This window comes from Pseudoliparis swirei, chromosome 11 (genome assembly GCF_029220125.1).
Source record: "Pseudoliparis swirei isolate HS2019 ecotype Mariana Trench chromosome 11, NWPU_hadal_v1, whole genome shotgun sequence".
Lineage (NCBI taxonomy): Eukaryota > Metazoa > Chordata > Actinopteri > Perciformes > Liparidae > Pseudoliparis > Pseudoliparis swirei.
Genome location: NC_079398.1, coordinates 18,222,392 through 18,246,619, shown reverse-complemented (window position 1 = coordinate 18,246,619; position 24,228 = coordinate 18,222,392). Strand labels below are relative to the sequence as shown.

The following is a 24,228-nucleotide window of genomic DNA, read 5'->3' as shown; positions in this document are numbered from 1 at the left end:
TGTATATATATATATATATACATGCATATACACTCATATATGTGGATATGTATACAGGACTGTCTCAGAAAATTAGAATATTGTGATGAAGTTCTTTATTTTCTGTAATGCAATTAAAAAAACAAAAATGTCATGCATTCTGGATTCATTACAAATCAACTGAAATATTGCAAGCCTTTTATTCTGATTTATTGCTGATTATGGCTTACAGTTTAAGAAAACTCAAATATCCTATCTCTAAATATGAGAATATCATGAAAAAGTATACTAGTAGGGTATTAAACAAATCACTTGAATTGTCTAATTAACTCGAAACACCTGCAAGGGTTTCCTGAGCCTTGACAAACACTCAGCTGTTATAAATCTTTTTTTTACTTGGTCTGAGGAAATATTAAAATTTTATGAGATAGGATTTTAGAGTTTTCTTAAGCTGTAAGCCATAATCAGCAATATAAAAAAATATAAAATGCTTGCAATATTTCAGTTGATTTGTAATGAATCCAGAATGCATGACATTTTTGTTTTTTTAATTGCATTACAGAAAATAAAGAACTTTATCAAAATATTCTAATTTTCTGAGACAGTCCTGTATATATATATTTAATAAGTTAGTTCAAACTATTTATTCCTTCAGCACTGAGCTATTCGTCTGGCATAAATGTTTATGAATTTAGAAATGTCCATATTATTAAGTGTAATGAGGTGAGATTATTTTAATGACTTAAACATTTAAAATAATTTCTTTATGCGGTGACTTAAAAACTGATGAACTTCCCCCAGTGAGCCGCGAGGGCTCGGTCATAGAAAAAGCAGCTTTGCGTGATCATGGACGTATATTATTATTATTATTTAATATATATATATATTTTTTTTTTAAGCAGTTTCCTGCGAATGTAAAACAAGCCAGACGGGCAACAATAACCTGGATATACGTCTACCATTAGAATATAAACTAAATAATAATAATAAAACAACCGTCAGACTCCATGAAGACCAATAACAGCCAAACAATTTAATAAGATACATTCAATTCATTGTGCAACATTTGCCAATTAGTTAACGCTCTCGACTCCCAACATGAGACCGAGGCCGACGGTGTGTGGACGTACAGGTGGAGGTGAGCTGTCATCATTCAGCGTGAACCGTGATCTAATAAATAAACTTCTCTCTCACGGAGCTCTCCTGCTTTACAGCTACTTTTTTTTCCTTTTCTTTTTCCGGAGAAGTGTGTGTGTGTGAGGGGGGGGGGGGGGGGACCAACTCTCCATGAGCCGAGTTGCTTTTAAGAAAGAAAAGAGGGGGGGAAAGCATACAAACAAACAAAAATATATATTTTAAAAAAGACAAAAAACAAACATTTGCAATTATTTAAGCACCCTGAAAGGTTTCTTTTCCCCTCTTTGATTGCGTACTCGTGAAGTTGTGATACGTTACCCCCGATTGCCCACAGACATTTTTGCAGAAGTTTTGCAAGAAAGAATCTCGAGAGGAATCGTGTTGATGGATGGAGGAGCGGCCATACATCAGTCCTTCAGTACACCTGTCTGTCCTGCACGGCTGTTGGTTAAAAAAAATGTATTCCTTGTGTGTCTTTTGGTCTGACTGTGTAGGAGGAAGAGGAAGAGGAGGAGGAGGAAGGAGGCACAAATATGGGTCCTGGGGGCCGAGGCCTTGTTGGAAAAGAAGGCAGCGGGGAATGAAATGAAGCCACGGGGGGACGGACAGACTTGTTGTCTCCTGTCCTCTCTGTCTCTCACAACCCTCCTCCCCCTCTCTCTCCCTCCCCCCCATCAGTCATCGATGCTCTCTCTCTCTCTCTCCGGGTCGAGGAGGTCACAGCTGCGGGGAGATGGCGCACTGCCACTGGCCGGCCGCCGCCATGTGGGAGCGGTCGCACAGGCCCACGTGGTGGCGCTGCACGCCGTGCAGGGTGACGCTCGGGTGGTGGGAGGGCGCCAGGGAGGGGTGCTGGGCGCTGTGGCAGAGCTGCTCGCTGTGGGCGAGCCACTCGGCGTCTGGGGGAGAGAGAGAGGGAGGGAGAGGTCAGCTGAAAGGTCACCGGTGACTCAGTGTTGGAAATCGCAGATTTGGCACCATTTTCAGTCTTTGTGCGGTTTCACCTCACAAAGTGAACACAAACTAGACTGTCACACACACACACACACACACACACACACAGGTAGACGTGGTTGTGGTGCAAAGCTGAGTTAAGCTGCAGAGGAAAGTGCACGAAAAGAATAGTGATTGAATTAAAAACAGCAGAAACTACAAATACTTCTAACGTACTTCACCAGCTGCCGCATTCAAAAATATTCATATAAATGTATTTAACCCTTGTGTTGCCTTAGGGTCATTTTGACCTGAATCAATATTACACCCTCCCCCCGCCTTAGGATTAATTTGACCCCATTCAATGTTTAATGTCGGTGTTCTTTCGGTAGTCAACAAACAAACATAAAGTGCCTCACACTTAAACTTGGAAAACAATATTAATTCTAATAATTTTCTGGAGGTTTTAATTGCTGGCGTCAAATTGAACCCAAAGGGTAAAATATGTTAGTAAATATAAAGGTAACAGGAGGGTGAAACATTGAATCGGGTCAAAATGACCCAAAGGCGGGGGGAGGGTGTAATATTGATTCGGGTCAAAATGACCCTAAGGCAACACAAGGGTTAAATATATTTATATATATATTTGTTCCCTATTGTTGACGAAAGTATGAATGATCAAGTGTGCGCGCTCTCGGGCCCCTGCATATTAAAGATCGATGCATGCGTGATCGCTCGCCTGTCTGCGGGACGTTTACCTTTTGGGGGGGGCACAAAACAGATGTCATGGGAGATTGAGAGTGAAAGGGCAGGAAGAGGGGAAATATGATAGAGAGTGAGGTGAACATGGGGGAGGGGAGGGGAGCATGAATGGGCTTTTTGCTCCTCTGGCACAGCGACAGGACTTAACTTGAGGAATTCACCAAAGCGTTTCGGCGGGGAGGCCGAATTTCTGTCGCATTGGGTGGTCCGCGACTACCGAGGATTATTTTCTAAAATTGGGAATCTTTTTGGGGGGAATTTTTTATTTTTTGGAATTCATTGTCCACAAGAGTCGCTGAGCGGCTTCTTTAAAATAGATATTTTAAAAGAGGTGACGTGTGCTCTCATCTAGTTTGGTGTGTGTGTGTTTGGTGACTGTGTGTGTGTGTGTGTGTTGATGTGTGTGTGTGTTTGGGGTCTGTGGGTGATTGTGTGTCTTCACGTCTTCACTCATTTTCAGAAGCAGCCACACAAGCTTTGAGCTAAAATAATATCTTTTTTTTCCTTCTTTCTTTAATTAAAACAGTTGGAAAAAATGTGTATTACACAAAAGGAGGATCACTTGTTCCACTAATTAAAAACACCACACACACACACACACACACACACACACACACACACACACACACACACAACTAGAGTATTGCGCAATCCAGAACACTCTGTCTTTAGAAATGGCAGCACAGGCACATCCACACCTGTCTGACACAAAGTCAACAGCATTAAAAAGGTTTCAAGCATCCAGTTATGGCCCTTATCAGATTGACAGATATGTGGAGATTATTGTATCCACCCCTAAAGTCCATATACTTTCATGTATTTTTAAATTTTGTATATCTTATAATTTAGACATTTTTGTATATCTTATAATTTAGACAGATTCATTTAATTGTAATATACATATCCAATTATATTAGCATATATATCATATCCTAAAAAAAAAGTGTGTCTTCTATTTAAATAGGAATCTTTAAATAATGTGTTTAGGTTACTCTTGTTTTCTTTAGTCTTTTTTAATAAAATAATAATAAATAAATACTCGTGTTATCGTGTTTTTGATGGCTTCTTAACTCGGAATCTAAAACAAGTGAAATCTGAGCTGAAAATAAATGAAATCCTCGACGCCATTCATCCAAATAATTACAACTCAGACGTATTTGTCACGCTCTGAGTACACTGTTTATATTTCAGCTAAATCATTCGAACTATTTAAAAGCAAGTCATTTAGTGAGTAAAACTATCAAACATATATATATATATATATATATATATATAAATATTGTGTATATATCACTATAAATACATATATATATATATATAAATATAGTGTATATATCACTATAAATACATATATATAAATATAGTATATATATATATATATAAAGATATAAATAACCTTTGAGGAAAAGTCCGTTTTTAAAGTTTCAACCGTTTTCGAAGCTCCGAGCCGTCGCGCGCACGGAGCTCGTGACTCGACCTTAAATCTATTTTAATGACGCGCCTCTTCTTTCCCCCCTGAGTGTCCCTTGGGTGCCTCTGCCCCTCCAAACAGCACCTATAGGGCCACATGTTACCAAGCCGCAGCAATCAGCGGGTGGGATGGAGGCCGGTGATGCGTTCACTGTCCCATTGTAATAATCGTACCTCACGGAGAGAATAAGAAGTAAACGACACTTTATTTAGGAAAACTCGGAGAAAAACTGAATTGCTATTCAAAGACTGTTGAGCTCGACTTTATGTTAATCCTCCACGTTTATGGTTTTTGATTTATGGCGGAGCTCGACTCCGAAAACTGTCATTTATGGAGACGCTATTTCTGCTTTTAATGGCTCACTTCTGTTTTTTGGGACCGGGTTGCCTCAGATCGCCGGTGTCATCGGCCCCGTCGAGAAGTGACAACTAAATGTATTTTAATTTAGATGTGTAACGAGAATCACGCGCCCTGTCAACATAAGAGAAACAAAGAGGCGTGCGCGCGCTCCTTTAGCCCTCCATTTAAATCTAGAAAACCATAAAATAAAAAGCCTGAACAAAACGTCTAAAATGTATTTTGTTTCGAGAAAAAAAAATCTCAATATATTTATGGAGTATAATATATTGTATTTATTATAGTTAGAATAGGGAAAACTAAAATTATTTTAAAATAACGTGAGTGTGTGAAATTCGGCGTCGATTTTGTGTATTAATCTACTATGTGTGGGTACTTGCATAATAATAATAATAAATACTAATAATGTGTAATGGGTCTGTATTAAAGCAAATAATTAACTGCTGCATTTTTTCGCAATAAATCTGAATAAAAGACAAATTATGCACAAAGTAAATGTTCCTTCATGCAGCTGAATGTCTCGCGCTGAAACAAACCAACATATTAAAATACTGAAGGCCCATTAACCTTTTAGTTTGTTGACTCTTATTTGTGTGTCCATCCAGTTTCTGAGTGTTAAACACGCCTCAATTATTATTAAAAAAACAACCATATATAAAGCTTGTGAACAAGACTCAAGAGAATAACTATAAACCAATCTATATAACCCACTAAATATTAAATGAGCTACACTCATGCACACAAGCACAGACCACGCAGTAGCTGCACAGCTAGTACAATAATACGTTATTTTTTAGGAGAGCAATAAAGCAAAGCTATTGTTAAACTATTATGAAAATACCAAAAGAGAATAAAAGCCACTAATGTTAAAAATGAAGTGTCCATATATATATATATGTATATATATATATATATATATATGTATATATATATACATATATATATATTTTAACCTGTATGTATTTTGCTTTAGCTTCTGCGGGTTATCCAACTGCACGTGACTAGTGGAAAGCTTAATAGAGGGAAATTAGTCCCGTTTTGTAACGCTCCATTCTTCTCGCTTGGCGTGGATGGACTATCACTAACCGGAGGGGAGAGGGGGGGGGGGGGAGAGATTTTAAGATTAGGAAATGACCCGAGTAGGCCGCTGCTTCTCATGCATCGATCAGGCTGTATAGCCATGATGCATTAGAGCATGAGCCCCGTGACATGTTGCACGGTTATTTGTCCTTTTTACGCACACATGGATCAAACCGTCCAAAGAGCTTCCGTGTGCGTAAAGTAGTAAATACAACCTTTTTGTATAATCATCCAAGCAAAAATATAAGTTGTTTTGTGTCTGATGCAATATGTGTAAAATCTGTGATAGAGACACTTTTGTACTCATCTGCTCACCCTTATTATCAGTACATTTAATGTATCAATACGTGTGATCAGGCTTCGAAATTTTGACTTTTGAGAGTAATTTGAAACGTCCCCCCCGTGCCTTACAATATATATGTCATAGGGTGACGTGTGGTTTTCTATGTGTGTTGGTTCCCCCTGAGGACCAGATGGAGTTGAAGATGAGAAGTGAGGCGACTCGGGGACGTTTCAGCCCACCAACGCGTCTTCCTGTCGGGGGACAAATTCGATTTACTCCGCCGTCTCCCTCCATTGTGCGTGATGGTTCCATTTAGGAAAGCCCACCAAAGTCATAACTCGATAAAGATTTTTTTTTTTCTTCTTCTTTTTTTCTTTTTTAAATATATGCGTTTTGCACATGTGGAAATAGTATTTTTTGGATATACGGAAAAAATAATCCAGCAATTTAATATAAATGCGTAGAATAACTCTCTTCATGTGATTAGTAATTCTCCACATATTGTCCTGATTTTTTACCTCCTATACTCCACATTACAGATTAAGATTTTAAATCCTTTTTTCTTTTCTTTAAATAATCCCATGACCCTTTGGTTGCACATGAGCTCTCCCCAAACGGAGGCCCATACTGTAAAACTAAAGCATAAAACACACACACACACACACACACACACACACACACACGCACACATACACACATCTGCTAATAATTTGGAAATGCACACATTGTTTAGAAAAAGGCAGCTTTTCCCCAAACACATTCCTCCCCCTTGTGAATATCTGCCTTACGGGAGGGTTGGAGAGGAGCCGGGACGCGCGTGTCTGTGTGTGTGTGTGTGTGTGTGCGTGCGCGCGCGCGCGGTAGCCATGAATCCTGACAGCATGGCCCATGACAGCGCGTCGCTTCCTGCCACTGGAAAACAAGCCCGAAGAAGAAGAGCGAAAAAACCTTCTTCCACAACACCGAGCCGGCCATTAACACTGATTTATGCCGGATCCCGTTTCACTGTTTCCAAACCAGTTTGTGGTCTTCTATTTGCTATATGAGCGCGAGCCTGGCCAGCCACACCTGGCACGTGACACGCCTAATATATACGCGACAATCACACACACACACACACACACACACAACGTGCAGCACTTGGAAACAACGCGTCTTTAAAGTGTGTGTGAGCCGGCTTTTGCTCTTTTTTTGGGCCCGAACAAAAAGAAAACTGCACGCACACACACGCACAATGTCTGGCTCCAATTCATGGCACACATTCAGCACACCTCATTCTGATGCACTTCATCTCACCGCCTTCCCCTCCGCTGTCCCTCTAATATTCCACATCCGCCTCTTAATTATTACTGCGAGCCGGACCATCTGTTTCTGGACTAACTTGCCTGCCTTTCAAATCAATATCAGGCGGCAGGTCAACTGGTATTTAAGCTCTCTCTCTCTCTCTCTCCTTCTCTCTCTCCATACATTGGAGTTACTTTTAGAAGTCCTTTACAAAACAAACAATCACAGTACCTCAAATAGAGGAAAAAAAGGTGCATCCGCTTTCTCTCTCAGACACACATTCGCAGTGTCGCGCGCGCCAAACCAAATCCTCTTTATAGTTTTTAAATGTAGTGCAATAAACACAAATGCAAAAACAAAAAAAACCATCCGCGCCGCCGCCATGCTTACTTTGTTGCTCTGTAATCGACCGTATCCCCAGAATATCTGTCACGGAGTGCGAGGAGGGCCATATCCTGTGCATGGCCATGTGTCCGGGGAGGGTGGGCATGCCGGGGGGGGTGGGCACTTTGGACGTCGGGTATGAGTACAAGTGGTTGTAGGGTATCGTGGGTTGCGGGTGAGACGCCTGCTTGCCCGACTCGTATTGGCTCTGCTGGGAGAGATTCCCGATCTTGTTGCGCAGGATCCGGCTGATGGAGCTCACGGACGGCAGGTTGAACTTGTCGCACACGCCGTCGGCGAGTAGCCGGTCCCGGATCTCCCAGGCAAAAATCCCCGGGTCCCTCTGCTTGTATGTCCGTATGTGCTTGACCACGGTGGGCGTGGTGACCCGCGGCTTGCTGCCCCCGATGGCCCCCGGGAGGATGGAGCCCGTCTCGTTGTAGCGCGCCAGGATCTTGCTGACGCAGCCGTGGGAGACGCGCAGCTGCCGGCTGATGTCGCAGGGTCGAATCCCGAGCTGGGCCAGCTCCACTATCCGGAGCCGGATCGCGTTGGGGAGCGGCCTGCCGTTCACGAACACACCGCCCAGTTGGTTCACCTCACCGAAGGCTGGCTCTGGTGTGGAAAACAAACACACACAGACACGGGCGAGACGAATGAGACAGCGGTCATAACCGAGCAAAAGGCTTTAACCCGGGTTAAACCACACGTTTAACAGGCTTGATATTTAATCAAACATATATGACTTAATTCATTCAAATATGGCGAAAGTGTCATTCATAAAGTTCACCGTGTGACCAAAACTATTCCACTTGTCTAAATATTTTTTTTATAGCCTACAATTCAACCATTATGCAAAATCACATCTTTTTAAAATGTTTACCACACACACAGACATAATAAAAAAGTTGTACATTTAAAATACAAATGTATCACTTTAAATTGTGCGTAATGTGTTGGGTGTAAAGCACCAACCCATGGCAGAGATGTTACTGTGCGCGCGCGGGCTAGAGAAAAAAACGTCAGATGGAAAAAGTCCGAACTGGTGCGTAAAGGTGACACATGTCACATTTCAGTCTGGCGAAACGGAGCCGCCAAAACGCCAAAAGAGCTGCATCTGACCCCAGCGTGCCGCGCGCTGCATCCCCTTCACAAGAAGAAAAAAGACCCCCAAAATAAATAAATGACTACATTGAACTCACCCATCGCGTTAAAGCCGCAAACGAAGAACACGGCGTCCGGATTGTGCCCCCTGCGTGGATCCTGCTCCGCGTCCAGCGTGTCCGCCGTGTCCGAAAACCGCGTCCAAGACAAAAAATAATAATAATCTTCTTCTTGCGCGATGAGGAACAAGAGGGACAAAAAGCTCGATGTGTTTCCTGACGCCGCTGCAGACAGGCTTACATTTCAATCCGTGGAACCGAGGAGGCAGGACTTCCAACGCGTCTCCCCTCCTCCACGCTGATTGGCTCACCCCTCCGGTAAGACTTTCCAGATTTCTCAGCGCTGCGTCGCTATTGGCCCAACAAGTTGTGCCATGACAAGTCCACGGAGACCCCCCTCACCCCCCCTCACCCCTCTCGTCCTCCTCGTCCCGCTCCCATCAGAGAGTTGGTGGACATGCCACCATGAATGCGTTTGTTATTGAGACAGATATGGCGAGTAAATATCAAGATTTTGGATCTCACTCCATTTTTTCCACCGTGATGTGGCGCTAAATAAAATAAAAACATGCGTAAAAGCTCCAGAAACCATCACCTGAAATAGATTTTTCATAACAAAAGCGCAATATTTTTGCTATTTAAACCCACATATGACGTATAAAAATACATTCAATCTTCCATTTTAGGGATTTTTAGTTTGTATAACCGGGATGAAACCTTTCCAACCCCAAAACCATAAAATAATAATACTTCAAGACAAAAAGGTTTAACACCTGAGTCTCCACGACACCGCCACTTATCGTGCACGTGGGAGGAAATGAATGATTGATTTTTGAGGTTTAAAAAAATTATATCTCACACACGTCTCCATGGTGGTGTTGCTCTCCTTTACGCATTACGCACCGACGACCCAAAACTAATCCTTCACGCGGGGATGACCTCGAGCTGGAAACGAGGCGGTCAAACTGTTGGAGGGGGAAAAAATATGAAAATGTGAAAATAAATGACAGACGTTATAGTTTTTAAATCCCACGTGCCAATAAGTATAAATACACATATCGTGTGATTTATTTCGACGTGCGCAAAACGAGCGTCACACTTTCTTTAAAGCGCTCAGCAGCTTTTCCACCTCTTTCATTTTTTTAAACTGCAAATCCATTTCATCTGCATTTGGGGCTTTTGTTTTGCACCAAATGTTGCCCTTTTCCCCCGGTTTGCCAATTATTATGCTCTTACGGGCGTTGAGGCATACAAAGCCTCTTGCATACTAAATAACGTGTAACGTCTTAACTTCGGAGACATAATTAGCGTCCAGGCTCAAAAAAGGGCCGCAGATTTATATTTGATATCTTCTGAAGAGATTATAATTGTGCCACTTCTCCGCGTTGCGTGTCGCTGTGCAGAAACCTCACTCGCAGAGCAATAAGAAAGATTTGTTGCTTCCCGACATGAGGAACAAACACAGGCGGTAACTTTGCGCCTTCACTCTCTCCTCAGTGTTTGGACAGAGGCTTTGTTTTGTTGCTCGTGTCAGATTTAAATAATAATAAAATAAAAAAAGACTACGATGCATGACTGAAGCTGAAGGGATCACCGTGCATATGTAAACATCAAACAGCGCAATTGTATATGAATATTGTTGCAAACCTCTGCTGACATTATAAACATCGACGCGCGCGCGGGCCCGGCGTGTACACGACTTGTCGGGTCCAGCTCCGTGGGCTCGATGCTGCCGGGGCTCCTGCACCTTTCCAGGATTTAGGGGATTTTCAAAATGTGCACATATTACATTGTGTGCCCTTTTAACGCAATTCCCTTGAAAGAGGCGCATGCGTCCACTTTTTGTTCTTCTTCTAGAAATAGTTTTATTTATATTAATTTTACTCATAAACAATCGACTTGAGGTTCTTAGTTTAGTGAGTTTGAGTTTCTCTTATTTACCAACTCAGTACCCCCCCACGTGCCCAACCCTGCTCAGCTCCCACGCCACTAATGTGTCCGGGATCATGTTTACGCGCGCGGGGGGCGGTAGTGCGTGCTGAACTTGTTTCCACTGAGGTTCCTCTGGTGGCTGAAATAACAACAGGTCAGTGGGATCAAAGGTCTCCGCAAACTGCTCCATCTTCAGTATGTTTGTTGTTGTTGTTGACTAAACGGACACCTGAGCTTCCTCGTCTGCTTTCACCTGAGGACGCGGCGGCCGCATCACACGCGTTTATTATTGACACCTGAAAAATACAGTGGAAATACAACCATGCAGGTTATTGAATTATACCAACAACACAGAGTCTGACAAATTATGTGATTATTACTCTCGAGGCGAATCCCCGAGCAGCGATTATTCTTATTATGACATTATATTAAAGGTTATTATATTAGTATTGTTATGATGTGTTATGGGGTTGAAGGCGCATTGCTAATAATGATATCCAGACTCCGTTCGGCTTGTCACATTGTGCAGCTCCACAAGTCCAAACTCGTCCATGTCGAGTTGAATTGTTCAAACCGCCCGTGAACGCAACGCATCACTTGTCAGACAAATTGTGTGGACTCAAAGCTTCCACTGCAGATCTCTGCAGGAGACGATGGATGCCCTCATCACGAGGTTGCTGTGGATTTGGCAGCGCGCGCTCTGCATATTCTCCCGTGGGCCTTTCCATAATAATAAGAATAAGAATAATCACATTGTAGCAAATTGTTCAAGTTCAAATGTGCTGCAAATTAGAATATTATTATGGAAAGGGACAGATTCCTATACGTGTCTAACAACTAAAATATGTCGGAAATAAATTTTACTTTTGGTAAATCCTGCAGGAGGTTTGATGGATGGGACGATATGGCGTGCACGTGCACCGCGTTTCCGTTTTTGTGTGCAAAGGAATTAGCATCTAAAAGCACGCACCCGCGTCTCACTGCGCCTCCACACGCCATGCCTTTTCACTTTCTCATTTATCTTTCTTTAAGATCTATGTTTAATATCTTTAAAAAGTTATAACATTTTTAAAATGCGCTGAAATTATTTTAAAAAATAATGACGAAAACTTGTGTAATAAGAACATGCCATCTCTATTTTATGTAGTTAAACCCTTGAATATGCATACAATATATTTTATATTCAATTAAACTTCATTGTCACTGCGACAAGTCTGTAAAGTGCATATTAATTTACATAAATAATACAAAATGAGGGTTTTAACAGTGTGATTATATATAAACCAAAGACAGCTCAGTCATTAATAAAGAAAATTAAAATAATGAATCTGTGGAGGGTTTATTTTTTCATTCATCTCTTTTGTTTACACATTTCTTCTATTTACCTTCTGTGTGTACAGCAGCTGTTGCAGCAGCTGGACGGTGTGTTGTTTACTGACCTCGTGTACCTCTTTACCTCACAGCTTTCTTTCAGGGAGGAAAGTGTTTGCTTTTGCTCCATAATTGATTTCACGCGCAACAAAAAGAAAGAAAGAAGGAAGGAAGGAAGGAAGAAAGAAAGAAAGAAAGAAAGAAAGAAAGTCCTTCTGGGCTCCAGAAGATGGAAGAAGCGAGTTGGAGATTCTTCTTCTTCTTCTTCTTCTTCTTCTTCTTCTTCTTCTTCTTCTTGTTGTCCTCGTGCTTTTCTTTACATCCCATGGTCCCCAAATGATGAAGACTTTGAGAAGATGCCCCACCAGCAGGATGAAGAGCAGAGGAACTCAAACACATCACGGTATTTAGATGTCATAGTTGACCCACTTCATTCCCGGATGTTTCCTCAAATGAAGCTCTCCAACGTTACACTTGTTGTGAACATTACGCAGCGCGTGGAGGTTTCACAGCTCGCGCCACCACGCGCAACATCCACGTTTCTAAAATAAATCCCGCGGCGCGTCTTTTTGTCTCCGAGAGGATAGATAAGTATATTGCGCCGCGTGAAAAAAGGTGATCCGTGTCTGTTGTCTCCACGACGCGACGGGGACATTAATACATACATCAATATAAATACCTGTCCTGGTTCACGTGGCTGGAACCTTTTTCACCTGGAGAGTCTCAGGTCGTCGATGACGTCTCATCGAATAAAGACACCTTCAATATTTAGCGGATGTGCATTTCCGTTCCCGCCTCCAGTGCAGAGCACGGTGGCATCCCGATGTTGTGCAATACAAATAAATTAAAAAACGTCGTCCTCGAGAGCTTCACTTCATAAAATCATTATCTCAAAAAACACGAGTCTCATAATCGACGTAATAATCTTCATCTCAGAACCTGTCACATGCATTTAGTTCTCTTGATGATGATGATGATGATGATGATGATGATGATGATGGGATTCAGCCATCAACCACCTGTTTCACCAAACAGTTTAATATAAGCTTCGATCTATTAGACCCAGGTCAGAAATATTCCTGTAATAAATTATGATAAGTATACTAAATATTAATTATCTCTTTGTGGTGATTCAATCTCTCAATAAACCAAATTGTATCTTCATCTCTCACGTCTGCATGGTTAAATTAACATAAAACATTAAGAAGTAAGAACAAACTTCTTCAGTAAACTTAAATGTTCAACTCCATTATGCAAAGCACACATGAGACACACGTGATACATATCCGAGGTTAAAATATAGTTTAAATTACAAAAAATCCCACATACACTACCGTTCAAAAGTTTGGGATCACCCAGACAATTTCGTGTCTTCCATGAAAAATCACACTTTTATTTATCAAATGAATATTAAATATAGTCAAGACATTGACAAGGTTAGAAATAATGATTAATATTTGAAGTATTAATTTTGTTCTACAAACTTCAAGCTCAAAGGAAGGCCAGTTGTATAGCTTATATCACCAGCATAACTGTTTTCAGCTGTGCTAACATAATTGCACGGGTTTTCTAATCAGATATTAGTCTTCTAAGGCGATTAGCAAACACAATGTACCATTAGAACACTGGAATGATAGTTGCTGTAAATGGGCCTCTATACACCTATGGAGATATTTCATTAGAAACCAGACGTTTCCACCTAGAATAGTCATTTACCACATTAACAATGTAGTGAGTGTATTTCTGATTAATTTAATGTTATCTTTATTGAAAAAACAGTGCTTTTCTTTGAAAAATAATGTCATTTCTAAGTGATCCCAAACTTTTGAAGGGTAGTGTAAATCTCAATCCTAAATTCTGGCATTTAGGATTTAAAATGTGTCTCTGCTCTAATTTTAAATAATAATAAAATAATATTTCCGATACAGAAAAGAGCCTCTAAGTCTATATATATATATATATATAAACAATATCAGTCATTTGAGTTTGGGGTCATTTTGAGAATCTGTATTTTATTATTATAACAATCACATTAATATAAGTGCTATATAAATGCTATTTCTTAAATTATATTAGTATTAGTATCATAGCTGGAGTAAGGACTATATTCATAATCACATTTAATCTATGACGACATCAGCATGACTTTGCCTCAAGTGTGCCGGAAACCCAAAACTCTCAAAAAACACTTTCTTCAACTATATTCCAGGAAAAAAAGAAGTAGCCGGAAATGGATTAAGATGCGTTGACTGTAATCCGTCAACTGATTCGTGTTTGTGGTTTAAAATAAATAAATACGGTGTGTTTTGAGTGTGTGTGTTTTGTGTACACCGCGCGTGCAGAGCCGTTCCACGATTATTGGTGGGAAGAAAAAGAAAACCTTAAAAAACCCTTCTGTGTAAATGTTCCTGCGGGAAATCCAAGTCACCACTAACAGGTTATTATGGGGACGCGGAGGGATTTCTGCTTTCACAGAGGAGTGGGAGGTCTGTCATCTCATACTCACTGTCCCCAAACAGCAATACGATACACGCGTGCGCAGAGTTAGTGTGCGTGCGCGTGTCTGTGTGTGCGTGTCTGTGTGCGTGTGCGTGTGTGTCTCTGTGCGTGTGTGTGTGCGTGTGCTGCTTTCAAGGCCCAGCCGCGCGTGTCACCTAAAACGCGCCACTAATCCGGGTTAATATAAGGCGCAGAGGAGAAGTGGTGTCGCTTGATACAAATACTATAAGACTACGTGACGCTTTAATGCGCCGCTATACCTTTGCGCTACTTTTTCTTAAAACATTTAAATGAACAGCCCGCGCTGATGACTCCTGTAACCTCTCTGCAGCCCGACCGGCGGTGACACCATTAAAGTCCTCGTGCAGGTTAGCGCTCCTCGCGGTAACTTTAGTGCGGCCTTAATGAGGACGAACGCGGGTTAACGACTATGTAGTCGTGTTTCAGAGGCCGGGGTCCGGGTTCCAAGGCGCATGAGGGACCCCCAAAAAAAGAAAAAAAAGAAAAAGAAACAATATTTACGACACTTTTAAGCATACATCACTTTGACATCTGTTCGTCTGGCACATGGCATCTATTAGGATTAGATATTTCATTCGGCCCTAATTTGGAGCGCCCTTTGTCCCGAACTAAGGACAAGGTGGGAGGGGGGAGGGGTGGGGACTTGAACCCTTTCGGTACGCTTTTACGCGGCGTTTTTGTCCTTTTGTGCCGAAACGTGCAAATGGGGTGTTGATGCAGGCCGCACCGCCGCGCTATGCGCCAAACTCGAGTAGTTGAGTCGCATATATATATGCTGTGAAGTGTAATATAAATCCAAATCCATGCTATGACTCAACTACTATATATAATATATATATAAACGTTCATTAGTCAATTTTGGGGCACACGAGCGTCAGATTTTTTTACACAATGTTATAAGATTACCGAGCGGGCTGCGAGCTCAATATCCCCCAAAACAAACAGGGTCAGATATGTCATGCTAGAGAGAAGTGTGCCCTCTGATGTAGTTTGTGTTATTTAATTATCGACAGTGGAGAAAAATAAACGAATCAAAATTGACAAATTATATTGATGATAAATGAGATGGAAGAAGAAAATAACTTTTCAATCCAGTTATTTCCCCGTTCAGGTGTGCGTGACGTCACTCTTTCTGCTCAACGAAGAAGAGAACAGTTCACGGGGTTGAAAGCGTTGCCGAGGCCCTCCGCGAACCTCCCGGCATGCAGCGCGGTGACACTCCCAATGTGAACATGCGGCTGTTTTGCGTTTTTATTGTAGAAAAAAAGAAAAGAAAAAGAAAGTTAATGACATGTTAGAGAAATATGAAGCAGTGTGTGCGCTGCCAGCCGGATCAGGTACATGAGGGGAGTTGATTCTTTCTGCAAGAATGATAATATCAAGGAGGAACACACGGCGCGCGCGGAGCAAACTGCTCGTGCCGCGTGACGCGTCTCCTGGCAGCGGATGAAGCAGACATGGACTGTGATGTGTTTCCTGCACCTTGGAGCGTCTTCAAGGCTCCTCCGCGAGTCCTCCGCCGGTCGGAGGGTCAAATATGCTGCAGAGTCGCCGCGGCCGGACGGCACGTTTCTTCCAAGAGGCGGTGGCGCCATCTGGTGGCCGTTTGGGAATCACACGTTCAGACGTGAGAACAACTTTTGAATATTAAGAACTTCTACAGCAGCGATTCAATAAGTACTCGTATATCTTACTGAAGGAAAAGAAACAATAAAGCTCTGTAAAAAAAATACTTTCAGAATATTGAAAGCTTTATATTCAAGTAAAAGTACAAAACTATTAATTTACATCTAAGTATTAAAGTAAGAAATACTTTTATGGCCCATTTAAGATCCTGTGATTGTATTAGAATAATATTACTTATAATTTAAAGTAAGCAGCATCTTAACGCTACTTTATATACTGTTGGATATTTCTTTATCATATACATTTAAAGTAAATTCTATATTAAAAAAATAGATATAAAAAATCTCCCTGAAAGCCGAACAATAAATAAATAAACCCGAAAACCCGAAAAAGCAAAAGATAAAAAAACTTCCGAACACGCCAGAATGATATGTCTCTAGTTATTCACCAGATAGTATATATATATAGATATTATTATATCTATATTATTAAATTATTGATATACAGACAATAGATTTATTGTTTTGTTAATAATAACTTTACCTGTAAAGTCACTCATAACTCCAGCTGTCAGATAAATGTAGTGTTTGTGTGTGTGTGTGTGTGGGGGGGGGGGGGGAGTACAATATTTATAGTATATAAAATTATAAAATGGCATAATTATATGTCTGTTTACACAAACGTGTATATATCTTCATTTATTTTCCTGCATTTTTCTTGTAAATGTGTTTTTGCCTTGTAATGATGGAAAGCGACTAAATACATTCACCAAAGTACTCAATTCAGTACAATTCAGAGGTACTTTACTTGAGTATTTCTATTGTATGATACTTTATATACTTCATTACATTTAAGAGGCAAATATGCCACTATATTAAATCTCATTGCCACAGTTAATAGTTACTTTTCAGATCAAGAGTCTGCCTTAAAATGAAGAATCAGTCACAATTAAATCTGCCTTTTATAATAAATATACAAATTGTGCACAGTGATTACTTTTAACACTTTAATGTTTTTGCTGCTAATGTATTTTTACTCAGTAGGATTTTGTATACAGGACTTTGCATTGCAATGGAATATATTATTTTGTCATTGTGGTACTAAAATGAAAGGTTCCACAGATTTATCAGATTCAATATATATTTCTAACACGAGTGGAGGCATCAGCCGCCTCGTGTCCCTTTGGCTGAAGCTGTAAAGGACCCAGTTTCATCCTTTCAGAGGACTTCCCTCTCTGATTCCCTCGTTACACTAAAGGTCTGGCAAATCCCATGTGTGTCCACTAGAGGGCAGCCGAGCACCACACACATCCAGTCCGAGGCTAAAGAAGCCGTTCGAGCTCAGGAAGTGAAACACAGACAGGTTGTTTCCCTTATTTCATGTTGCAGGATAGGATAGCCATGTTTATTAGTGAGAGAGAGAGTTATAATGATCACAACCTTTTATTTTATTTATATTATCTCCAAACCTAAAGTCATAAAGTCTGGAGGAAATGATGAGTGAAGTGAAACCGCTCCTTTTAGTTTATCATCCATGAACTCTCATTTCATCAAATGTCTGCAGATGGAATAAGAAATATTATTATTATTGGGGCCTTTTTTGCTAATGCTGCTATACTTTTTTTTAAAAACAAGAATAAGCATATTTACATTAAATGGAAGTGAGACCAAAGATGCAGTATTGTTCATTCGAACAGTCGATAACTTTATTTGTTGGGGTCTTGAGTGGGAAGATCTTTCAGGTACATATTGTTAACATGTATTAATAAGTGTACATGTTGTTTCTCCATAAACAAAGTGAGTCTTCAATTTAGAGACTTTTGCGTTAGTTTATTTATTAACAAAATGAAGTCTTAATATTTCCTCAAATGCAAAAAGTGTCAAATTGGAGCAACGGCGGAACGCTGCAATAACTTTAATTTTGGGTCATCGTGATAAAACTTAAAACAATTATTTTCTTAGAGGAAACATTGTGGCCGTCAATTATCCTCCGGGATTATTTCTCTCTTTATTTCAACACAAAGACAAGTCGGAATGTATTAAACCAGTCTGAAATACCATTGAAAAGTTCCCCTTTAAAATATCAAACTATATTTAAACTTCAAAAAGTCCTTAAAAAGAGCGATAAACTTGTCTTCTCAAGTGTCTTTTGCTCTTAAAGTCCACTCTCCTGTCGTGTAACTCCTCGTTGGTGTTGTGGCCTCAAAGCTCCCAGTAAACAAACCTCATGTTGGACACAGCTGCCCCGGGATGGAGCCGCCTCACGAGACCCCCAGTGCATGAGGCCCCCCCCCCGGAGACCCTCGCCCTAATGCTCATGGTACTTACAGGACTCGGAGCGGCAGGTGCAGGAGCGTCGCACTGACACACTGTGGGTTCCATGTGACGGTCAACAGATAAAACATCCATCAGGCTTCAGCTGGAAGATATACCGACTCTCACTTGGATGATCAGCGACATCGGATTTATTAAGCATTGCTAGATTTATTCATACCTGCTTCACGATAAATGGTGGAATGAGAAGACGATCTTCTCACTTTTATATCACTTTATTTTGAAGGAGAGCTCCACGCGCTCTCGTCTGCTTCATAATCATCCATTTCATTTATATATAGAGCTTTTTAAGTATCCTCAAAGACACGTTACATGTTACAGTAACACATCGTACAGCTAGAGGGAGCCATTCAGGGTTAAGTGTCTTGCTCAAGGACACATCAACTAGGGCGGGGATTGAACCGACAACCCGCTGGTTGAGAGACGGGCCTGCTAACCATGTTGCCAGTTGCCCTCTAGCTCACAGGTGCTTATGGGATGTATAACGCTGCATGTGTGTGAAAGGTTGTCGCTCCAGTGTTGCCTCGTGTGATGTCACTTGAGGCAAGTCATCGTCACATCGCACTGAAGATAGAAGTTTAATAATGATCATATTTAATACATCTGAGTCTCTGTGGCTCATCTCGAGGCTATTTTTTAAGTAGCATAACAAACTGTCTCATGGTGCATTGTGGGTAATGTAGTTCAGTAAGAATAATTGGAATTTTAAAAAGTCTCTGTGCGTTGATGTTGTGCTGTTAAATAGTCTTAAAATATATATTTTTCGTCAGTCGGAATCAAAGAAGTTTATTGATCATCAGGAGGGAAATCTGCACGTTACAGTGGCTCTTATCAATATAAGCATAACAGAATATAATAAATAAATAAAAGACGATTTAAAATATAGATAAGAGGGTTTTGTAAAGGAATATATAAGTTATGTACTTGCTATATAATGCAAGTATAAATTGAAAAATATAGATGCCGTATTAATGGAAGATAATGGATAGATATGTTCTGTTTTTTATACTTTTGTTAAATGTTTAACTTTATACAGAAGTTTTCTTGTTCCTTTCCTTCCTGTGGATTATCTTTTTATTCTTCTGCACCAAACCAAAATTATAATATTATTATAAATATTATAAAGTCTTCCTTCAGCTCAAAAACTGCCCGATTGTTAAAGATCCTGAATGTTTATAAAGCGGATCAGATTCTCTCCCTCATTGAAAAAGTTGAAATGCAAATATTTTAAAATCTATTTTGAAAGTGTAACTTGTAGACACACACTGTGTATTCTGTGTCTGTGTACTGAAGGTTTGGAGCCTCCTCCTCTGCGGCCATTGAGCCCCTCAAATTAGTTGTAATGTCAAGAGGTCGTACACTCGTTCATGCAGGTCTTACAATCTCATTTAAACTTTCCGCCCTTTCAGCAGATTAATGTGAAAAGAAGTTAAACTCTGCACCGTGAAGCTCAAATATAACAACACAGTGCCATGAAAAGGAGATTAAATAACTAAACGTGTATATATATATATATATATACACGTGTTGAATTACAAGCTGACAAACATTGGATGTTATAGAACTATCAGTTCAGCTGCCTAATCCAGAACCACGAGAGAGAGAAAAATCTGCATCTGGCTGAGAAGGGGATGAGAGCCCAACAACAGAGTCAATATTTGGCAGTGGAGAGCTCTTGGAGCTGCAGAGGACCCTCTCCGGCTGAAGCCTGCTGGGTGTTAAATAGATTAAGTGGCTGCCGGCTCATTGTGGACAGAGAAATTCCCGCTCTTTGGACATGACTTGTCTTTTTGCCTTTGCGTGTTTTCTGCTCTCCAAATCGAGTGCCCTCTGTAAACCATCCACTCCACGCAGCAAACCCGCGCCACTGTAATCCTGCTGATGGTGTTTGTCAACCCGCTGGTGTTGTAGGCTGCTGGCGTATAAACACATACGATAAGTGTTGCAGAAGAGGGGAGTCGGGCCTCTTCCAGTGAGATCACATTTCCTCTTAAAGGATGCGTAATAGTGTTTGTTTTGGAGACGTGTGCGTAAAAACGCGCGTTAAAAAAACAACTCGATAAATGTTGATCCTGGGCTGATAATACAAGGTCTCTGGACGAGCAGGATCCCGAATCACACGTGTGATATTGCTTTGGACTATCCAGACTCGGCGGCAGTCAGATAGCGTCCCCCGGATCCCATTCAGCTCTATTCAAAACCATGACAACACAGAACAAGCTCGGGTTTATCCCGCAAAGTTAAAGGACATTGTGTCCAGGGCGTCAATCAAGCATTATTGCGGGACTGAACAAATGCAAAAATCTTGACTGGAACAAATGCTTCCAACGGGTCTCGGACGCGGGGCTACATTTGCCTCCTTTTGTTCCCCCTCCTCTGGTTGGCATGTATTTGTGTTCCCTCGCGTCCGACCACCCAGGACGACCCGGGAGGCATGTCCACCGCCGACACTCTCCTCCTCGGCCTCTTGCACCTCGCTGAAGTGGATGAGGGCCGATATCAATATCAAATACTGGGGGGAGGGGGGGGGGGGAGAAGCCCCCCACATAAGGCTGGATTCACGCTTTGCATTTAATGCGTTTTATATGACAAGATATCAGCCTGTAGGCGTCAGATTGGGTGGAAAGGATGAAGCCCCCCCCCCCTTATTATGAGAATAAGCCAATCTGGAAAGCTGTTCATGTCAATATAAAGAGATGTAAACCAAAACAAATGTGTTTCGCCTGAGAGATCTGCGCGTGAAGCGTGATAAATTACCAATAATTCATCCTAATTAGCAATTAATAAAATATTGTCTCTGCTCCAATTTGTCAAAAGCTAAATCCGCCATGTTTTGCCACTGTAATTTTATTATTATAATTTTTTTGGTAAAAATCTACTTTAATGTATTTGTATACTGCCAATGTGCCTATATGACATTATGTGGTTTACTATAATATTCTATATAAACTTTTTATCTAGAGTGTTTGTACAACAGCCTTCACATTATACAAATACATTAATACACATGTCTATTTATTAAATGTTAACCCCCCCCCTCATATAACCATAAATCATCCACAAAACTCAAAAGCAGAAGAATGTGGCGTTGAGCTTCCCCTAAACATGTCAGAGGAAATGTCCGCCGCCGCCATAAACCTCCAAACATCCATTAATAGGCCTCTAATGGACGTATTAGTTAAACCAACTCGCGGGCATCACGCTAATTGCATCACTTTGTATGCAAATGCCGGACACGGCGAGAACAAGGGGAGGAGGGGGAGGGAGGGGAGGGGGGTTGATGATGGGGACGGGCCTCTGTTGTCAGTTGCCACCCAAGACGTGATTCAGCTCCCAACAATCACCATTATCTGTCCCCCAGTCGGACGATACGGGACGAATCTGTAATGATGACGAGTGTTTCCTTCGCTCATTGTTGAAGCTTCTTCTTCTTCTTCTTCTTTTTCTTCTTCTTTTTCTTCTTCTTCTGCTTCTTCTTTATACTACCCAGAGCGTCATTGGCACCGCGGCCATTCGGGTGCTCGTCGGTGGGCGGAGGCTTTATAAGTGGTGTTTGCAGCTTATGGAGTGCTTGTTTGCGTAAACACTCGCAGCCCCAGCGCGCGCACACACACGTTTGGTTTCCGAGTTGGGTTGTTTGGACACTTGCGCGTAAAGTGGAGAGCATCCGCTTCTCTCCTCTTTGGATACATCGAGCCTATACTTTTCTCTTTTTTTGTTTAAACGCTAAACAACCCCCCTCCCTCCACGGACATCGCGATGGCCACCCCGACCAAGTTCAGCTTCTCCGTGAGGAGCATCCTGGATTTGCCGGAGCGGGACGCGGAGGCGGCGCCGCGGTCCTCCCCGCGTTACTCCTCCTGCGGCTCCTCCAGCTCGCCCTACAGCTCCTGGATGGACTGCGACCGGAGTCCTTGCATATGTGAGTGCATCTATATCCCTAATCTAGAAACATGTGTCTTTTCTATTTTTTTAAATTATTGCAGTTTATTTTGGAAATCGCAAGGAATCTTTATCCATATCGCATAATATATGAATGGGAGAACATGATGTGCCCCACTGATTGTATATTGTGTTTATTTTTATTTTAAAAGCTTTATTTTGGAATTATTAGGAGCAGATAGATAACATATATATATATATATATATATATATATAAATGATGATGGATGTGGATAGAATGAGTACTGAAGGAAGGCTAAAATGCATATTATCTTAATATTTCTATATGAATTCGGACTAACCAGCATTATGTAACCCTGCGTCTGACGAGGCAGTCTATTTTTTATTTTGAAATCTTTATTAGGAGCAGATATATAATATATGGATACATAATGGATGGATAGTTAAAGGATGGATGGATGGATAGACTGAGTACCTGAAGGGAGGCTAAATGTGTATTATCGTAATATTCATATCTGGACTAACCCGCATTATGTAACCCTCTCAGCGTCTGACGAAGGCAGCCTCGAGGCCTCCCCTCACTCCACCAAAGCCGACGACTCGTCCGCGGACTCTGAGCCCGACAAGAGCAACAAGAAGACCAAGAAGCGCCGCGTGCTGTTCGCCAAGGCGCAGACCCTGGAGCTGGAGCGGCGCTTCCGCCAGCAGCGCTACCTGTCGGGCCCGGAGAGGGAGCAGCTGGCCCGGCTCCTCGGCCTCACCCCGACCCAGGTGAAGATCTGGTTCCAGAACCACCGCTACAAGATGAAGAGAGGCCGCGCGGACGGCGCGCCGCCGCCGCACGACTCCATGGACACGCCGCATCATCCGCCGCTGCTGCGCCGCGTCGTGGTTCCGATCCTGGTCCGGGACGGGAAGCCGTTCCACGCCTGCGTACTCGACACGGAGAAAGCCGGATGTTTACATCCATCTCAAAGCATCCCGTTCCCCTTGGCCTACCCGTCTCTTCAGCACCCTCCGAGGTACCACCATCACTTTCCCACCGCGGCGACCTCCAGATTCGCGTGGAGAGACTTTTGGAGCGATTCGGTCCACTTCAACGCGTTCAAGTGAAGAAGAGGAAGAAAAAAAGACCTCATCTTCAAAAATGCACAAACTCATTTAGAATTGCATCAAATGTTTTCTGAATGTTTTGCAAACATTTTCGAGCAACTTAAAACATTTTCTTTAGTTTTTTACTATATAGAACGAACGGATATTTTTGCACATTATATTTTGATAATTTACTCTTTTTATTGTTCGGGCCTGCTGGTGTGTAGCCGGTAGATCATTATTTTTAATTATCCAGTGATAATGCTGTTGCAACATAATATTTGTATACATGACTTATACATTATAGACTTTAGGAAGAGAAGCCACTATTAGCCTCAATGTTTGAAGGGAAAAAGTATAATTATTTGTTATTATTTGTTATCTTTGAGGAGACTTTCTTCAAAGGGTTTTTTAAACTGTCTTAACTGTTTCTTTTTTGTGAACGAAATTATTAATAAAAAAGTTTCTCATATTTTGAATGATACATCTGACTTGTGATTATTTTCAAACAAACAAAATTCTTTTTTACTTTTTTCCTCCTTAGATATTTAATTAAAGCTCTAAAGTTTGCAAATCGTAATAAAGCTCCGAAAAAACATATTTCATTCGTGTAGAATG

General features: G+C 41.4%; 2 protein-coding genes across 2 annotated transcripts; one reads left to right on the top strand and one right to left on the bottom strand.

The window, feature by feature from the left end:
- Positions 1 to 992: 992 nt before the first annotated feature.
- pax9 (paired box 9) lies at positions 993 to 9,015 on the bottom strand. Its single transcript, XM_056426710.1, has 3 exons — positions 8,873 to 9,015; positions 7,677 to 8,285; positions 993 to 2,015 (listed from the first exon to the last, which is right to left on the bottom strand). Exons 1-3 carry the CDS (start codon positions 8,874 to 8,876, stop codon positions 1,834 to 1,836), a joined length of 795 nt encoding a protein of 264 aa, XP_056282685.1. The 5' UTR covers positions 8,877 to 9,015; the 3' UTR covers positions 993 to 1,833.
- A 13,359-nt stretch (positions 9,016 to 22,374) lies between these two features.
- On the top strand, positions 22,375 to 23,631 carry nkx2.9 (NK2 transcription factor related, locus 9 (Drosophila)). Its single transcript, XM_056426782.1, has 2 exons — positions 22,375 to 22,537; positions 23,066 to 23,631. Exons 1-2 carry the CDS (start codon positions 22,375 to 22,377, stop codon positions 23,629 to 23,631), a joined length of 729 nt encoding a protein of 242 aa, XP_056282757.1.
- The last annotated feature ends 597 nt before the right edge of the window (positions 23,632 to 24,228 follow it).